The sequence below is a fragment of the Sinocyclocheilus anshuiensis genome, unplaced genomic scaffold, assembly GCF_001515605.1.
Source record: "Sinocyclocheilus anshuiensis isolate Anshui unplaced genomic scaffold, SAMN03320099.WGS_v1.1 scaffold475, whole genome shotgun sequence".
Lineage (NCBI taxonomy): Eukaryota > Metazoa > Chordata > Actinopteri > Cypriniformes > Cyprinidae > Sinocyclocheilus > Sinocyclocheilus anshuiensis.
In genome coordinates, this window is record NW_015549650.1 from 950,200 (window position 1) to 970,319 (window position 20,120).

The window sequence follows — 20,120 nt, forward strand, 5'->3', positions numbered from 1 at the left end:
CTGTTGGGTTAGTCCATATTTGACCCAAAGTTGGGTTAAAACAACCCAGCATTTTTTAGAGTGTATCAGCAAATTATTGATTTACTTAATACTTGTGTTTAGTTGTCAAATTGTTAGTGAACTTCTTCACTCAACTATATTTCACACAATATATAAAATAGCCATCCTGTAGCTCAAACTATAGAGCGTGGCACTAACAATGCCAAGGCCATAGGTTCAATTCCAAGGGTAAGCAATCTATCACTTTAGATAAAAGCATCTGCCAAAGGCATAAATATAAATGTTTATATAGAATATAATCCACTGTTACTAAGGAAATGGCAATTGATTTAGTCTCTACAGCTTTTTTAGGTAGTGCCGACTAACATTAGCTAGCCATCCACCTAATATTGGTTAATATGGGATATTGTAATGTTAGAGCATAAATGACAGTAATAAACCCATACTCAAACATCTGATTGCACTTACAACTGACACAGTTAAGTATACCAGTTACATTAAGGATGTTCAGTACATATTCTTGTATTTTGTCACTTTGTCTTTTCTCCCAGATTCTCAAATATTGACTTCAAGCCATTATTTGTAGTGTATACTGTATGTTTCTCGGTACTGGCCAGTTTGGTTCAAGGCTTTGAACTCTTTAATAAAGAATTTTCTGAAGAAAACCGAATGAAAACCATGCTTCTGAGACCCAAAGGAAGGTATTCATGGCAGAGCCCTAGTGATGGCTCAGTAATGCAAATACTCACACGCATTTGCATGTGTTCAAATAAACACAAATAAACAGAGCATGAACATGACCACTCACCTTCTGTCGCAGCGGGTGAACATAGTAGTCTTTGACCCTGCCATGAGGGGGAGCCCTTCCAGCCCTACAACGAAAGAAGAGCGAGAACAAGAGGGAGGTCATTTGTTGTTGAATCTTCTTAAGCAGTACATCTACACAAACATATTCTTACTAAACTGCTTGCGCAACTGAGTCTGTTTAAATGGTTGTAGACATTCTCCATTTATCCAGGCTTGTCTGACTGTAGAGCGTGAGATACGATGGCACTGACATCACAGATGGGCCTTTTTTCATTTTGAGTAGTTGCTGCAAACGTTACAGTGCTCATGTGATCTACAACAATCCTTTAGGGGATAAATGGAAATGTTTTGTCTTCACAATATGATGGGGGTTGGCACTGAGCAACACACAGTGGTATTGAACAAATACACAAAGGCAGGAATCACCGAATCATGGAAAATGTGAGATATTAACTAACTATTTTGTCTTCATATACTTATGGCACAGGTGCCATGAAGAACAAAGGTGACTGAGGTACAACTAATGCATGAAATGGCAACAAAATTCGAAACTTATGGGACTAGTTCACCCAAAAATGGAAACTCTGTCATTGTTTACTCTCCTTCATGTCATTCCAAACCTGACTTTCTTCTTCTGCAGAACACAAATGGTAAATATGAAGAAAACTGAAGAATATCCAGGTCACTCTTTCAATATAATGGGGGTAAATGGGGACTGGGGTTGTAAATCTCCAAGATGACAAAAAAGAACCATAAAAGCTGACATTGTGCATTATAAATCCAAGTCTTCTTACATCATACGAAAGCATTGTGTGAGGAACAGTCATTATTCACATTTTGACATCGACCTTTACTCGTATTGCCATGTTGAGGAGAGTTTATGGGAGATGTCAGAATCATGAATAAATTGACATTTAAGTCAGATTTTTTTTTCACAAACTGGATTTATCCAGTTCCCTAATCCTAATCCTCAATTTTATTATACTAACAAAAGAGTGATCAGGAAATTATTTTTCCATTTGTGTTCCACTAAAGGAAGTCATAGGAGTTTCGAGCAGCATGAATGTGAATAAATGATACCAGAATTTATTATTAGGTAAACTATCCCTTTAAAAGTGCAATGATATTTACTGTTGCTTGGCTAAATTTCACGGGCGAAATCCAGTCATTTCAATAGAAAGCTGCACGACTGGGAGTTTCGTGTGAGAGGCGAAGGTTCCCCTGTCAGAAATCACTCGTGTTCAAGTTGGTCATGAATATATTTGTCACATGGACCAACAGAAACCTCCTTGGTTTGAAAAAAAAAAAGACTTCAGGCATCACTACACATTTGACAATGGACATTTTTGTCAAAAATTTCACTGAAATTTTGCTAATGTGACTGCACCTTAAAGCATATGAACTTTGAAAACACTGTTTGCATTTGAGGCAACAACAATATAAAGAATAGGACCGCAAAAAAAGTATGCAAATGAGAGTTGGACAGCAAAACATGTCAATAGTAAAGCCCAGTATGAAAACCCGCTGTCTCTCTCAAACCGGCAGTTGGGCATTTCTGAATTGAGAGGCAGCCAGAAGGGAACCACATGTTTTAAATCCAGGGAAAATACATCACATTTTCCACTGTGCCTCTGGAGAGGACAATCACCGAAAAGAGTGAGACAGACATAGAGAGAAAGCGCGTGAGAGAGAGAGAGAGAGGGTTGTGGCCAAACTGTATGGGGATTCTATATTGAGATCAAGGGAAATGAGACCTTTGTCTTACACCACATTACGAGCACACACACACACAGAGAGAGAGAGAGAGAGAGAGAGAGTTTGCAGAGTTATCAACAATAGCAGAAGTGTGTTTGGCTGTAGAATGTCCAGAGATTTGCAGTGTGGTAATTTTTGTGCACCATGTGTCCAACTAGCGTTGAGGTGAACAGGTCTGATCCAGAGTCTGCTGTCAGCGTGTTTCACAGGCCGCTCCATGTCTTCCTGAAATAGTGCTTTCAATGTTTCCACCCACGCATCACGCATCTACACACTGACTCTCCACCCACACACGCTGCCCCACTAACCTGACAGCACTCCAAAATACTCCACAGAATTTATACGCACAGCAGATCTACTCGCATTGTGTCATTTATGGTGCAGCAGTCAAAGCTCAGGGCTTGTAATAGGACGGTTGCTGGTTCAAATAAGGAACCAGTAAAGAACAAGTCATGAAGTATCAGCACTACACCCTTAAGCACTTGGTTTTTCCAGGTGGACTGTGCCTGTAGTAAATTTGTTTTGGCTAAAAGCAACTGTTTACATCTCTCAGTGAAGTTCTCCTTCCACTCCTACTGTAAGCAAATGACTCACTCTACCGTAACACCATGACCTACATGCTTACATGTAACACACAAGAGGCCAGTCGTCAGTTGTACCAGCTATTCGTAAGTTACAACTTAGCCTAGTGTTGATGTAAAGTTGAACTAAGTTACAACTTACTAAACATTTTTGTGTTGCACCATTAAACTTATCTGAAACGTAACTATACAGTGCGAATTACTTTGTTAGCACATCTTCGACATGAACCCACCCTAAACAGTGCGTCTCTACGTGCATCGGTCTGTTTTGTGCATGTCAAATAAAATCAATCATAATACGTGTCATTTCTTGTGTTTTGGTATTTATTTATTGATCTTTATTCATTTCAAATACAGTTTCCAAATGTTATTTACATAGAAAAAAAACTATTATGTTATTCATGGTTAAGCAGTGTTGTATTTCAATGAAAATTAAAATATTTTACCGTTAATTGCATGAGACAAAAGAAGTCAGAACCAAGTATAAACTGAAATTCGCAACATTTCAACACAAGTTCTGCTCATGCATTTGAAGGCTGCTATTGGATCACTGAAGGTAAACTTTTGTATTATCTGACTACGCATTACTTTACAGAGAACTTATTACGCTCTGTTAGTACTAGTTACGCTCTTGCACAAGAACAAATGGTCACACTTTATTTTAAGGTCCAATTCTCGCTATTAACAAAGCATTAACTTCGACTTTTGCCTCAATAAACTCCTAATTTTCTGCTTATTAATAGTTATAGGTAGTTATTAAGTTTAGGTATTGGGTAGGATTAGGGATGTAGAATATGGTTATGTAGAATAAATGCTTTCTAAATACTAATAAACAGCCAATATGTTAATAATAGGCATGCTAATAAACAACTAGTTAATAGTGAGAATTGGTCCTATACTGAAGTGTTAACGAACAAATGGTGCAACAAAATAAAGTATAGAGTTAGTTACCAACTAGCCAGTAGTTACTAGTTAGCCTCTTTCACTTAAGTAAGAACTTACGGACAGCTGGTGCATCCCTACTCAGGTGAACAGATAATAATTGCACTGTATGCCAGCTGTTGGTTGGTGAATCTACATACATGCAAACTATATTCAAACATCTCTGAAGTATGTAGGTTTTCCTGCTGAAAAATCCAAAAATATCTCTTCATAGTAGCTGGTAGAAGGTTTCTAGCTAGTCAGAACTGATTCAAGCTGGTTTAGGAGGATGATCAGCTGGACTAACAGATGTTAGTTGCTAGTTAATCACTGCAAACCACAGCTTGAAGTGGTTAAACAGTTCGACCAACTTGACCAAACCACCAAAAAATGACATTATTTGCTCACTGTTCTGAACTGGCAAGACTTTCTTTTTCTTCTGTGGAACACAAAAGATGAATTTCTTGAAGAACACCCTGGCCACTCACAATTGAACGTGAATGGGAACTGAGGCTATGAAGCTCCAAAATGATTTTAAATAGCATCATTAAAGTCCATAGTATACAACACCATATCCCAAATCTAAAGCCATGAGATACTGTAGCTTTGTCTGCTCACAGACTATAATTTTAAGTCATTACTTCCTGAAAGTGGCCACCCCAGCTCTCCCTGGCACATTCACAGGTTTATGAGAGAAGTGGAGATTTCGTAAACACATCACATTAAGAGCTTTTCAATTAACTGATGTTTGATCCAGTTCACAAAATCTGTCTGGCATGATGCTTTCAGACGGATCTGATTCTTGAGTTCTGACAAGATTAGTGAGTAACAACCTTTACAGTTTTGAATCTCTTCTTTGTGGCTTCAGAAGACTTATATATAGCAAACAAGTCACTTAAACAACATTTCATAGAGTTTAAGGGTCTGATTTGAATATTGAAATCCTCAGTCCCTATTCATTATAAGTGCTTATACTATGGGGATGTTGAATGCTTGAATCTGATGGTTTATGAACGTTCTAAGGTGTGCAGTTATTTTATTTGTAAGGTCCTTACAACAGCAAAAGAACCAAAACCCACAAAGACACTGACCAAGCCAATAAATAGCACATAATACGATAAAATCATCAAAGTCATCAGTATATTTGGAAAGTCAATCATGTTGAAAGGATCTAGACCTTAAAAAATCTGATCAACAAGAAAAGATTAAGCTTGTAAACAATTGAATCAGACGGATTTTCTCAATCGGAAAAAAAAAAAAGGTTTCAGACATGCCCAGTGCCACGACGTGAATGTTCATATACATTTTATGTCTTAAAAATGTGCATTTTGTATATTTATGCGTCATGTGTTACGAACTGGTCAGTGGAGGAGACTGAAGTCATCAATTATTCCTTGCATGAAAAACAGTGACCAGAACAATATGTTTGGAACAACATGAGGGTGAGTGCATTTTTGGGTTAACTAAACCTTTCAAGGTAACCGATTACTAATCAACATATTAAATATTGCCACCATGGTCAGAAAAGCAATTTTTAGCATTCTCGCCAAGGTTTTTTAATCTGGCCAATTTACTAAAAACTAATATTATGTATGCTTTACACTGCGTGACCAAAACAAAAAACTAATTAAATTGATGGACTCACATCCACTACAGTGACACAACAGTGCAGGCACTGGGCCACTGTGCAACTAATACATGTTAATACAGGAACTGGAAGTCATAGGTCCAGTGTTTGATTGCCACATGTCAATAAAACACCACACATACAATGCCAGTGCCAATCAGCGTTCGTTGACACACACGATCTGACATGGCAAATGACAGTACTGACAGACAGCACAGAGGTCTGAAGCAGTTTAATGAGAGAATGTGCCGAGCCTGAGGGGAAAACGAGACTGGAGGTCTCTGCATTCTCTGACAGCCGTTTAAGTGCAGATCTCAGACGAGGACTGCCATTAATTAGTAATGAAGAGATAACGAACCAATCCTTCCACAGAGGGTGATGTCTGCTTTCATTATTACGACTGAAAATGTGGAAGAGTCTTTAGCTTTACCCAAACAAACATCAAGTGAATTCTCAGATTCACAAAAAAAAAAAAAAAACAGACAGACAGAATTCTGCACATAAAAAGGTCTTTAGCTTTACCCAAACAAACATCAAGTGAATTCTCAGATTCACAAAAAAAAAACAAAAACAGACAGACAGAATTCTGCACATAAAAATGGCAAGAGCCAGCTCAAATCACCTGATCCAATCTATGCAGTTTCTGGAAGTCAAGGTGAGCAGGCTTTTAGCAGCCTGTCAGTAAACAATGTTCCTACAATGAGAGCTTCTGGAGAAGAGCTAGCAGCTAGCTTTGCCCTAGTATACAAGGTGAAGCTATTTTTAAATCTCATTTGCCATTCATATAATCCATTATCATCAAGTAAAAAGCAATAACACATTTTCCTTACACATTTAAATCATTATTACCATATTTGTTTTATGTTGTCCTTGTGGCAGAGTAATTATGCATTTAAGCACTGAGTAACATTGATTAACTACATGTACTTAGTTTCTATATGGTTGAGGATGAGAGTTTGGTTTAGGGTTATTTGCATGTAATTATGCAGAATTTATCATTATTACTAAAGCAAGTACATGTAACCTGTGTAACAAGGACACCGTAAAATAAAGCGTTATCATTTTGATATATATTTTTCAAGGTAAACAAACAAAAACTATCATGAATAATTAACTATTTACTTTTTATATTTTTACGTACAATAAATACACACATAATGTGTTTATATGCATAACATAAATGTTTATATGTTGTTTTTTTTGGACACTATGTGACATCTTAGTTTTTTTTCCTGCATGTATCTACATATTGGTTGCATCATATGACTTTGATTAAAGGGGTCATATGATGCGATTTCAAGTTTTCCTTTCTCTTTGGAGTGTTACAAGCTGATTGTGCATAGATAAGATCCCTGAAGTTGCAAAGACTAAAGTCTCAAAACCAAAGAGATATTCTTTATCAAAGTTAAGACTGCCACGCCCCCCTAAAACGGCTCGTTCTAACACGCCCCCACATATCTACCTCACTATGTGGCAATATTACCATAATGCAGCCCAAATGTTCACGCAAAGAAAGAAGGCGTGGTTTCAGTAACCGCAGTTAGTTTAAAAAGCATCATATGACCCCTTTAAGGTGGTATATACAACACTGGCTATTACAACATACAGTAGTTGAGCAGAGTTCAGCTTTGTGCAAATGAGGAGCGATGCAATGTGGCGACTACCAACTGGAGTGTCTGAGATCTGCCTGCTCAAAGAGTTGGATACTGCAGTCGAGCAGGAACGCTTACTAGAAACCATCAGTGGTGCAAGCTGATGACCTCTAGATATTTACTGAACAGATATAAAGAGACAGAAGAACCAATTTATCACTTGTGGTCTACATGGGCTTGTGCTGATGTTTGGTTTATTTCTGTATAGCACTAGTTCAGTAGCTGTTTCTGGTGAGGAGCTGCATGTCAGAGCTGCTAAAGTAAGAACTGTTAATGGGTTGTTAGTGCAGAGCACTGCTGGAGTTTTAGTTGACACAGTTTGGCTTTGGTTTGTTCATTCAGGAGGCAGGCCAGGCTGTGAAGCAATCATCGACTGACTATTTCACAAAGAGTTTGTACTGAGACAGAAGCATCAGCCCTTGTGTAAAGACCTGTGAATCCATCTACACAAATCCACTGAGTAAGGACACCAGCAAGGCACAAAACACAACATTAAAGTTCGCTCTCTTTTGCATTATATCTATCTATTCTCTTAATTCCCCTGTCGTGTCATATCATGTTTCTTCAATACAGGACTCAACAGTAACAATTTATTTTTTTCTACTCCGTGGCATCAATAGTTCAGCTCTCAACTTGCCTTGCTCATATTTTCACTAACCCCAAAACATGAATTTAAATTGATCATTTTATATTAAGATTTAGAATTTTAAGCTCCTATTTTTTGCATGTCAGAGCTGCTAAAGTAAGAACTGATAATGGGTTGTTAGTGCAGAGCACTGCTGGAGTTTTAGTTGACACAGTTTGGCTTTGGTTTGTTAATTCAGGAGGCAGGCCAGGCTGTGAAGCAATCATCGACTGACTATTTCACAAAGAGTTTGTACTGAGACAGAAGCATCAGCCCTTGTGTAAAGACCTGTGAATCCATCTACACAAATCCACTGAGTAAGGACACCAGCAAGGCACAAAACACAACATTAAAGTTCGCTCTCTTTTGCATTATATCTATCTATTCTCTTAATTCCCCTGTCGTGTCATATCATGTTTCTTCAATACAGGACTCAACAGTAACAATTTATTTTTTTCTACTCCGTGGCATCAATAGTTCAGCTCTCAACTTGCCTTGCTCATATTTTCACTAACCCCAAAACATGAATTTAAATTGATCATTTTATATTAAGATTTAGAATTTTAAGCTCCTATTTTTTCAATAAAGGTTAATTTCAAAATGATTACAAATAATAATATGATGCATTTTTTCACACATATAAATGTATCAATCAAATGTTAAGTTGTCTTTATAAAGAAAACATGCAATAATAGTTGGCGTTTAAACAGTTATTATAATTACACAAACTACAAGGCAGCATTAAATTCATAAACATAAAATGATGGCATGGCAAAACATTAAAGATTTTTAACTCATTCTTACTTAAGATACTAAAACTATCATAACATGATGTGAACAGCAAATCAATTTTAATCAAAGCCTAATATTACAGCTGACTGGTTTGCAAGAAGAATTTAAAGCCAAATCTTTAAGTTTGCAAGGAATGAAAATGTATGTAAATTATCACGAGAAAAAGCAATGACCCAATCATCATCTGATAAAGCGTAACCTAATCCATAAACTGGCCTGAAACTCTCTGACACTGGCCTCAGGCCATCCTTATTCTTGAGCCCTGCAGTACATCCCACGTTACATTTACAGAATAAAGTGCATCTCTTATCACCTTCACTCTTCTCTGTGCTGCTCTGTGCTTTCCTTCTCAATAGGACTGAGCCAGTCGGCTGTCAACAACGGTGACTTCATTGCTGCCTACACCAGTCAGTCAGACTCGCTGTATTGGCTCTAACTGAGACTGGGATCCAAGCAGATAACACTGCAGCCCTGTCCACATAAACACTATAACAGTTTAAAAGTACTACTAAAATAACTCTTTCGACAGTCAAACTTCTGACTGAGACTAAACACTTCAGCAGAACATCCCATATCAGTGACTCACAGTGGACTCAGCAGTGTGTGTACTCTCATAATGTACCTGTAATAGTTAGTCAGCGTGAAGTGAAGCCCAAACAGCGATTAGATAAGTGCCGTGATCAGATGCTGCAGTGAGACGCATTACAATCATAACAGTAACACCCACACACGTACACTTCCTTACTAAAGACCGCCACCACCAGTTTTCAATCAGGTTCTCCTTTCAGCTCAGGGAATGCTCTGCAGCAAGACCACACAGAGAACTAAGGAATCAAGAACCGTTCTTATTCCTCTGATGTTGCGGATACACTGTAAAAAAATTATTTTACAAAGTTGTTATTGAAAAAGGATTATGAAAATTGTTTGTACATATTTATTTCAATGTGTACACTGTAAAAAAAACAATTCTACGCTGTAATTAAAACAAAAGATTATTAAATACTATTTTAGTCTCTCTACTTAATAATTTAATGTGTTGACTGCTGAATTTCTGAGTGAAAACTGTTCGTATCCCTTTTTTTTTTCCAGTGTTTTTTGTGCCACTGAATCTACAGGGTCACAGCAAAAGAAATTGTTTTTTCTGAGTCGTCAGCTCTCAGTATGAATTGAAAGTGACGAGACAGAAGATTCACGTTGCAAAATAACACAAAGGCAAATAGGGATGTAACGATTCACTCAACTCACGATTCGATTCGATTCACGATACTGATTTCACTATTCGATTTTCTCACAATTTTTTCTAAACAAAATTAGATTTAAGACAAATTATAAATGAAAAGGTGTCCTTTTATTACTGATTGGACAAAATGCTGCACATTTCTTTGTGAAACAGAAATATGTCAAATAACAAAACTAAATTGAAATTTTTAGCAATTGGCTCTTTTACTCGTTCGATAGAGCGGCCATATTGAGCGTTGCATTTTTCCCCATTCAAAACTATACGAGTGACACGTCTTGGGTATTCCATAGTCTTTGATGAGACTGGGCGAATTCCAAATGGTTTTTTTCCGCCCTTGAAGGGCACTTCGGGAAGGGTGCGCCATTTGTAGGGACGTTCCAAACGAAAGTGAACAACTGAATCCCTTCGTGAAGGGCCCTTCCAGAAGTCTGTTAGCGAAGGGAACACGCGATGGTCACTTCACGGAAGTGATTTCCGTTTGTGATCATGTGATCTTTGGTTAGGAGATCTTGCGATGCTTTTTAAAGCAAAGTTGGGGTTGATTTCGACTTCACATACTAACGTAAATAGAATAGGCTAATTACATTTGTCTATTTTAATGTAAGGCAAAATATTTTTTTGTCAGTGATGGAAATATGATTTAAGACGGTAGTGTAAGCAAGTTTAAGCACGTTTCGTTTAAAAAAGTTTAATAGTAAATAAGACAATATTACAATACTTGAAAAAAAAAATATACAGTGGGTACGGAAAGTATTCAGACCCCCTTAAATTTTTCACTCTTTGTTATATTGCAGCCATTTGAAAAGGGTGCTTCTACTAAATACTGAGCAAAGGGTCTGAATACTTAGGACCATGTGATATTTCAGTTTTTCTTTTTTAATAAATCTGCAAAAATGTCAACGATTCTGTGTTTTTCTGTCAGTATGGGGTGCTGTGTGTACATTAATGAGGAAAAAAAATTAACTTAAATGATTTTAGCAAATGGCTGCAATATAACAAAGAGTGAAAAATTTAAGGGGGTCTGAATACTTTCCGTACCCACTGTATATATATATATATATTTATTTGAAACAACTGATGGATTGCTGAATGCTGCACGCACGTGCAGCGTTGTCAAGGTAGCATTTGGTCAGTCATTCCCTTCGTCAAGGGAGTTCCAAACGCTTATAAGAGACAGTTATGCCCTACACCCTTCAAAGAACACACTTCAAGGGCTCTGCCCTTGGAAGGGAGTAGGGCATAAGGATGCTCACTTCCCTTTGGAATTTTCCCACTCTCTGACAGCAGGAGGCGCTTATGGAACAGCAGTAATACAGCGTTTCCTTGGTTACCGCTGTAAACAAAGCAGCACTGCGCTTATGAACGAATTATACAGAGACGAGATGAAAATAAAATATCATCTAAACTTTTCTAAAGACCGTCAGTTCCCCTCAGAGATACATTCATATAAACATCCACCCCCAAAATTTATCATGATCGTTTAACATTTCAACCGATTTGAATCGTCACATATTTGTAGCGATTTTCAACCGGCTCGCGGTGAATCGTTACATCCCTAAAGGCAAATAAACACACAACCCTAACAGCATCATTCTGCACTGTAAGGAATCAAGGGATGCCGTGATGGTTAGTTATTAGAAGAGAACAGCTTGTGTGGGATTAAATGAATAGCACTGCATTCACAGTGGTGTGGGTTGTGTGTTGAACACAGCAGAAGGGCTGTAGTGAAGATGGGGAACCAGAAAACCCCTCCCGTCCTCTCTGCACGCTCACACAGAGGGCTGGTCAACGGCACAGTAGAATCAATGTCATTTAGGCAGACGGAGGAGGAGAGACAGCGTGAGAGCACCAAAGACAGAAAAAAATGGCAGAATTGAGCGACTATTAATACAAGACTCTGAGCTCTTTTCTGTTTGTAGGTCTATGTAACTGTGTCAAGCGGACGTTTTTAATCATTGCATCAAATCTTGCTGTTTTTTAGAGTCTCATGCCACGAGACCTTGGTTTCCACCGAAAGGAAATTAAATTTCATCCTGTAATGTTATTGGTCTTACTGGGACCGATTCATTGGTGCACCCTGACATCTTTATCATTCTTTTATCAAAACGTAATAACTTGCTCTACCGCTAAAATGATTTTACTTTTTGGCTGATGTTACCCTTATTTTTCAGTCCTCTCCACATCCTCTCTATTCTCTCAATCCTAATATGTAAAGGCCACTTACATACTGTAAAATACCCTGTTCAGTAAACCTGACCTCACTTTCCAGCATGTAGTTTTTAAGCATATTTTGGCATATTGCATGAAAAATTCTGAATGGAAACACCAAGATGTGAATAAAATTTCCGAAACATATCCACTCTCTCAGCACATAAATGACAATGGAAATATATTTCCTGAATAAATTTGTAGATGTGCATAAAAAAAAGGCATATAGATAATTCAATCAGAGAAGAAAGTATTGTCTAATGTCGCAGAACACAAAGTTGACTCTAAACCACAATATATTAAAGTGACGGTTCACCCAAAAATCAATTCTTGAAACACTTGCTTATACAAGTAAACACATCTTCTTTACAGGTATTAAACATACACACAGACATCGAGTTCTTGGAATGTTTTTACTGTAATTTATAAGATGACTTTTTCTTTTTTGTTTCCAAAAACTGTAAATGTAACGTTTTTTTTACTGTAAAATTACATAAAATGTCCCATTAGATCTGCTACAGTAGGGGATCTTTATGTTAATCAATTAACAGTTATTAAGCACAGCATTTTACAACCTTTTACGGTTAAAATTATGAAGAGTCACAGCAACTACAAGTTCAATCTATTTCCGTAAAAAAAATATATACATCATGCTGAACACATCAGAAGGAAAATGCCATTCTCACAAACTGTATTTGCAATATTTTGAATTTTCGCACTAATTAAATATGCTACTTGGATGCTTGTGTGTCTAAATGTAAGTATAGCCATATTCCAATATTTAGTGCTAAGCATCCTAAAACAATTAAAGCTTTAAGAACTCCCTATAAAATTCAATGATTTTGAAATTATGTTTCAATAAGCATATACAGTATGGGTGTGGTGTCCACATGCACAAACTATTTCACATTGAATAGTTTAAGTTTGAAAAGCATGTCTGAAGACCCCTGCATTCTCTCCTATCCTACTGTGTTTCTTTTGTCTGAACGGTTCAGTACAGGCAGAAGGAGAGAGAGAGTTAGCCAGTGTGTCATGCTAACTGATGACTGGAGTCCAATGAAAGGATTTCTGGGGGAACACACGTTTGTGAGAGCGTGTGCACAGGGGAAATCTGCAGCGGCACAAAGAGAGAGAGACTGCAGGAAACGCTGATTACTGCAGTGGTGGAATCCCTTGCCTTGTAAGGAGGGTTACCCCTCACCTCGCCTCTCGCCGGCATCCCCCTCCCTCCCTCCCTCACTCTGAATCCTAGTGTTTCCCTGTTTGATATGCTATAACGCCCCCGCTACCCCCGCACTGTGCTGAGATAGCTCAGCAGAACGCATTTCACACCGCATGCGCATGTGTGTGCACGTGAGGACTTCAACACAGGATGTGGCTAGTACATAACAAGCTGTGTTAATAAAACACCTTAACACGTCTACAGGCACACACTCCCCTGCCTGCAACATTAATCAATGCGCGCTGCAGCACTTTGTAGTATTACTGCAGATACAGGGCCATCTGGGTGTTTCACACACAACCACAGCCACATATATTTCACTGATTGGTGATCTTTATGAACATGTCCATTAAGAGCATGAGATGGGCTACAGCCCCCCAGACACCATTCGCTCAGCAGGGTATGCATGCGCGCATTACATGCATATGCACAGAGTGATATTTGTGTAACCCTCCCATTGATTCTGTTGTTCTTAAATTAAGCTGATGATTTTACATTACTCTACTACCCCTTACAGTCACACCATTCCCCTTAAAAACACCATTGTGTTTTTTTTTTTTACTTTATTAAAACCTATCACACTTTAAGAAGCAGTAATATTATATGGCTGAGCACAAGCAAGACATTTTTTTTTTACATTTCTCCTTTTGTGGCCTAAAACCAATAAGCCATGCATCATAAACAATGTATCCGAAAAAAAAAAATTGTGATGTTTAAAATAATAAATAATTTGACACTTGTAGATAGAAAGTCATAATAATATGAGTCATAATTTTGCAAAATGATGCTGCAATTATGAGAAATAAAGTTGCAATTGTTTAGTCACATTTATAAAACATAGTCGAATTAATGGGAAATACTCACAATTATAAGATATATAGTCACAATCGAGCTGCGATTTTAAATATGAAGTTACAATTATGAACACTAATCAGCAATTCCATATAAAATTTATATTTACAATTTTTTATATAAAAGTCACAACTTTAATATTTATAAAGTTGAAATTGTGACATAAAACTAAAATGACAAGAAAACATTTATTTTTATTATTATTTATATAAGATTTATATAATACTTTAAAAAATATTATTATTAATATTATTTTACTCTGAGGCAGAAGGAGGCTTGCATAATTAACAGATATCTATCCATATCAGTTATCTCTCAAACTTTTAAATGTTTTAAATTTTTTTAAACTGCTATTGTTTTATGCCGTGATAAAATACATCATATAAGCATCCTTTGTCATCGCAACAATTTGCATTTACATGGCAACCATAGTATAGCGCAGTGTCAAAGTGACCTGACTGCTGTTCCCTGTTTAGCTATCTTTAGTACTCAGAGCAGTAAAAACTTGTGGGAACTAAACACTAAACTAGGGATGTTAGTTGTTGTCTCTAACACAAGTTTGTCTTATAATTATTTCCCTAGCTCTGTTGTTGTCTGACCTTTAAAAATTAAACACAAAGCATTACAGCCAGATTCCCAAACTTTATTTTTATATAGCATCATATTAGCACAATATAACATATCTTAGCCAAATAAAGCTTTCTGCATCTGAAAGTATAAAGTCAGTGCAGCTGAATCATCCTGTTTGAATCCATTGGATTCAGTGAGACGCAGCAAATCATACATTTATTTATATCATCTGTGGACATCATTGATGTTTGCACATTCACTTGCAGTGAGGTTTAGGGAAATGTGAAACTGGTCTGGTCACCATTAGCGAGAATCATGTTTCTGAAGAGCTCTACTCTATTTACAAATCATCAGTACTACACTTTCACAAATAGCATCCACTCACCCAAACTGCACTTAACTGAGCTGAATAGAATTCAAATCGAACGTATAGCAGAAATACCCAAACTACTCCTTCAGCTCTTTACCATATGAACCTGTGATGACTGGGCTGCTGCATCGTGGGTAAAAGTCATTGCCAGGGCACTTGTAAAATGATTTTATGTATAATCAGACGCCACCACAGCTCTTCACCTGGAGTGTTTTGAAGGATCATATCACATACTGTATGAATCAGATGTATTATTGACTTAAATTGTATTACTTACAAAAAATAGAAATGTTGCTTTGGCAATTAACTGAAATAACTTTAAGCTGATAATGTTCGAATCAAATATTTATATTTTATTTCAACTTCCTTTAAATGTAATAGTTTAATTTCAGGTAAAAACATCAACACTTGAGCTGTGTTCAAAACAAGGTAAAATAAAAGTGTAGCATCTTGTTACGCTAGATTGCTACTTATAGGGAATAAACAGCTTGGGAAAAGCTGCACATTTTAAAACAGCTGTCACGCTACTGAAAGATGCCAAGTTGTAGCCTTTCTACTTCTGTTAGTTACTTCCCAACACTGGCACACACAACCAAACCTGTTGTCTCTCCTCTGTGTGTCCAGAACAAAACAACCTTAAATAAGTACTCAGGGTTTGGTCATTACAGGACCGACAACTACATTCTACAATTTAGTACTACAAAATCTGTACTTTCAACTGAAAATTTCAGGCAGTGACAATCAAATTTACGTTAAATCCCTGCAGAATGTACAGAACCTAAACAACTAGTTGTTAATGCCAGTTTTTCTTTTTTTGCAATGGAACCTTGCTATGGTTATCACTATAGCCATGTTTACACACTAGTGTGTTTTCGTTTTAAAACGGCGTTTTAAAATGAAAACAATCCTCGTCTACACTGGCGTTTTCACTGCGTTTCAGAAACGATCTCTGTCCACACTACACAACCGAAAACTCAGGTCACATGACCATTCATGCAGGTACAACAATGAGCGTGATGTCATTGTTTACACGGATACGCAGAGCGAATGTGGGCAGCCCACCATTTGCAAAACACATACCAGAGTCTGACAATGTGACTCAAACACCAGTCAGAGTATAATGTATAAAGAGTATAATGAATTATAAGTGTTTTTAAAGATTAGAGCAACTTTAGATTATGATAAAGATAATCTAACTATAAAAATAGGGGATATGTGCACAATTGCATTGCCAATATCAAATGATATCAATATATATTTTTTTAAATCATCAATATTGGCTGATACCAAGTCAAGTCACCTGTGTTGTGTCAAAGCAGCTTTACAGTGTTAAACAGGAAAATAGTGTCAATGCAAACAAAATTCAATTCTGCTGTAAAGCAGCTCTAAAAAGAGGACAATAGCAAACAGTACGTTTTTTAGTTAAAGTCAGTTTATCGTTGATTCAGTGATGTCATCGTCCAGCTCAGGTCAGTTTCTTCAAATAGTGTCTGTGCAGTCAAGTCAACAATATTGCCAGAAATTAAGTGCCAAATATACCAAATCTAATATATTACACATTGTAGTTCATTGCTTTATGAATTGGGATCCAACACATCTCAGAATGCAGCAACATAAAATGCTAGAAGTGTTTGCATTCATATATTTGTGTAGGGTATGAGCGCATAGCCGACCTAATGAATCATAATCCGGTTGCATATGCAGGCAGATGGCAAAATCCATAGGCTCCAGAGTAGAGTGAGTAACCCCAACCCAACACACAATCACACAAGCCTCACACATGACTCACTGGAGAATCGTCAGTGACAGTTGCGCAAATATGAGCACACAAACCCCTGTCACTGACTCACTGGAGAATCCTGGGCTCCTAGTCCGTCCCTCGCTGCAGAGCTGCGGCTGACTGTTCCTCTGCAGGAATGCTATTTGCCGGTGGAAACGCTGATGGCTTGTGTATCTGAATCCTGGCATCTCCAGGGTCATGGCACAGTCTGCCGGGCTGGGGGGGCGCAGCTGGGCTGGGAGGGAGGGAATTGGCCCTTTCTTGCTTTGCTTGTGTCAAAGTTTCCACTGCCTGCCTGCCCTCTCTCTGTGGCTCATGTCCTCAGGGTGGATATAGTATTACTGAGTGATACAGCAAAAAATTCTATAGAAAATATCTTTGAGCATTTTGACATTAGATAAGAATTTTGGTATTTATGTATCAGCTTTTTTTTTCTAATATGAGAAAAATCATTTAGACCAAACCACCACTATACGCAAGTAATGGTTACCGTAAAGAAGTAAATATAATATTTATTTGTTTTAATTTATATGCACCAATACACAGTAATAAACAATGTTTATATAAATATAATGTTTAATTTACTAAAATATTCAAACACGTCGTTCAGCGACTTCTAAGTATCAGAGTTGATCTGATCTACTGAAACTGACAGTTTGAACTAGCATTCAAGTCAACATGGGAAGTTCATATTTACGGGTAGTTTTAACTGTACTGCTACAAAATGTTGAATAAAGAATGTGCATCAGGTGTTTTTGCTGTTATTCAATTTATGAATCGTAATTGTACAGTATTATTGTATTTTGTTCATGCAAGTTTATTGGATATGATGATAAACCGTACAGTATGATGAACGCACCATAATTCATAGAGATGAATTGAACTTACCAACTCTAATGCCATTTTCTAAAAGTTAAACTGGAGATGCTCATAAAACATCTCCGCCTTAAAGCTCAAACTCATATCTTATACTACTCATCAGATAAAGACTGATTGTGAGACTAGTCTAATGGAAAACTAACAGCCAATAAATAGCTAATTAAAATCATTTAGATATTCATAATGTTTCTTAATTTTATATCAAGAGCAAAATCAGGGTGAATATATCATGAATATTCAATATATCGCCCAGCCATTAGACTTATCAAGCAGTTATTAATAAAAATGAAACAAAGAGTTGGACATGACTTATAATGAGCAGTATAGGGTTTTCCAGCAGTCTCATAATCCGTTCCTGTAGCTGCACTGAAGGCAGCAGTCATTTAAAGTTCATGTCACTGGGGTAATGGTGTCTGAGGATGGCTTAGACTAAATAAAAACACGCACTTTACTTCACACACGCACTCAAAGGCAGAACAGACTTAAATGCCACATTAAAGCTGATGTAAAATACTCCTCAGTGGCTAGAATCAGAAACAGATCAGCTTTGAACTTGGCTGCCATCATGACAATTAACAAGTTTTGGGCAACATTGTCAAAAATACGACATTCAAGAACACACAAGAATGTTGGTAACCAAACCGTTTTGGTGACTTTTTGATTTGCACTGTATGGTGTAGTGATCTCAGTGTTAGATATCCTCACACGGGGCACCAATAAATGTAGTGATTTCAGATTAATGTAGCACCACAAGTGTAATGGCTTTGGGCTTAAATATTAATATTGGTCACACTATTTTACGGGGCACCAGCCAGGAATTTTACCTTGACAGTAAAGAAAAGTCATGGGAGATAGTTGAATAAATAAGAATTACATAAATTGGAGGAAGTTGTAGTTTGACCAATCTGAAGGATTTTAGAGATATCGTTCACTTGTAGAGCCTCTTACTGTATTATCAACAAGATGAAGACACGAGTGTAATAAAAGGGTTTTTATTAACAAAAGGATAGACAAGAGTAACTAACAACTACTAGATGGGTACAATGAATGGATAAAGTGCAAAAGATTGATTGAGTTGGGTGTTCCCTTTCAGTCGGTCACTCTCGACGTCCCGTCAGATGACCGACGAATTGGGATCTTGCTTAGGCATCCACATTGGCATGCGATTATTGCATCCAGCTGCCGCTGATCACAGCATGAGTATAAGTAGGCAGCAGATGCAGCGCATATTCAGCTTTTCGCTTCGGAGCCGAGCGGTTCTATCGTTCTGCTCCTGACCTTCTGCTTAACCGAGTGATCTACGCAAGTTCAAGCACGCTTTCGAGTCCCGAGGTGGGCGTGGCAACGCGGCACTTACCGGGTCCAAGTTACACCGGCCTGCCGCCAAACCTTCACCCCGTGGTCAGACCTTGTGTTTCTCCGGGCAGGGGTGCCCATAGAAGAGGTCTCCAGGCATGCTGTGGTTCACATGGATGCCTCAACCACCGGCTGGGGGGCCACGTACAACGGGCTTGCAGTGTAAGGGGTTTGGACGGGGCCCCAACTGCACTGGCACATCAACTGCCTCGAGTTGCTGGCAGTACACCTCGCCTTGATCCGTCTCAAAGGGCGCTTACGAGGCGAACATGTACTAGTCCGCACGGACAACACTGCGACTGTGGTGTACATCAACCGACAAGGTGGTCTGCGCTCCCGTCGCATGTCGCAACTTGCCCGCCACCTTCTCCTTTGGAGTCAGAAGCATCTGAGGTCGCTTCGTGCTGTTCACATTCCTGGGCTGCTCAACCGAGCAGCCGACGAGCTGTCTTGAGCTGCGCTTCCGGGAGAATAGCGACTCCATTCCCAGACAGTCCATCTGATTTGGAGGCATTTCGGAGCCGCTCAGGTAGACCTGTTTGCTTCTCCAGAAACCTCTCACTGCTAGTTGTTCTACTCCCTGACCGAGGGAACACTCGGCACGGACACACTGGCACACAGCTGGCCGCGGGGCCTTCGCAAATATGTGTTTCCCCCAGTGAGCCTTCTTGGACAGACACTGTGCAAGGTCAGGGAAGACGAGGAGCAGGTCCTGTTAGTGGCGCCCTATTGGCCCACCCAGACCTGGTTCCCGGAACTAATGCTCCTCGTGACAGCCCCTCCTTGGCCGATTCCTCTGAGGAAGGACTTACTGACTCAGAGACGGGGCACCCTGTGGCACCCGCGCCCAGACCTCTGGAAACTTCATGTCTGGTCCCTGGAC

General features: G+C 38.3%; 1 protein-coding gene across 3 annotated transcripts in view; it reads right to left on the reverse strand.

Moving 5' to 3' along the window:
• Positions 1–20,120, reverse strand: part of mcu (mitochondrial calcium uniporter) — a 92,758-nt gene that overhangs the window by 14,310 nt on the left and 58,328 nt on the right. For all 3 annotated transcript variants that reach the window (XR_001630979.1, XM_016449474.1, XM_016449475.1), the window contains one exon: positions 809–872. Coding sequence is in view for 2 of the 3 variants with exons in the window: in XM_016449474.1 (XP_016304960.1) it covers positions 809–872 (64 nt within the window). In the remaining variant the exon portion in view is untranslated. The remainder of the gene's footprint in view (positions 1–808; positions 873–20,120) is intronic.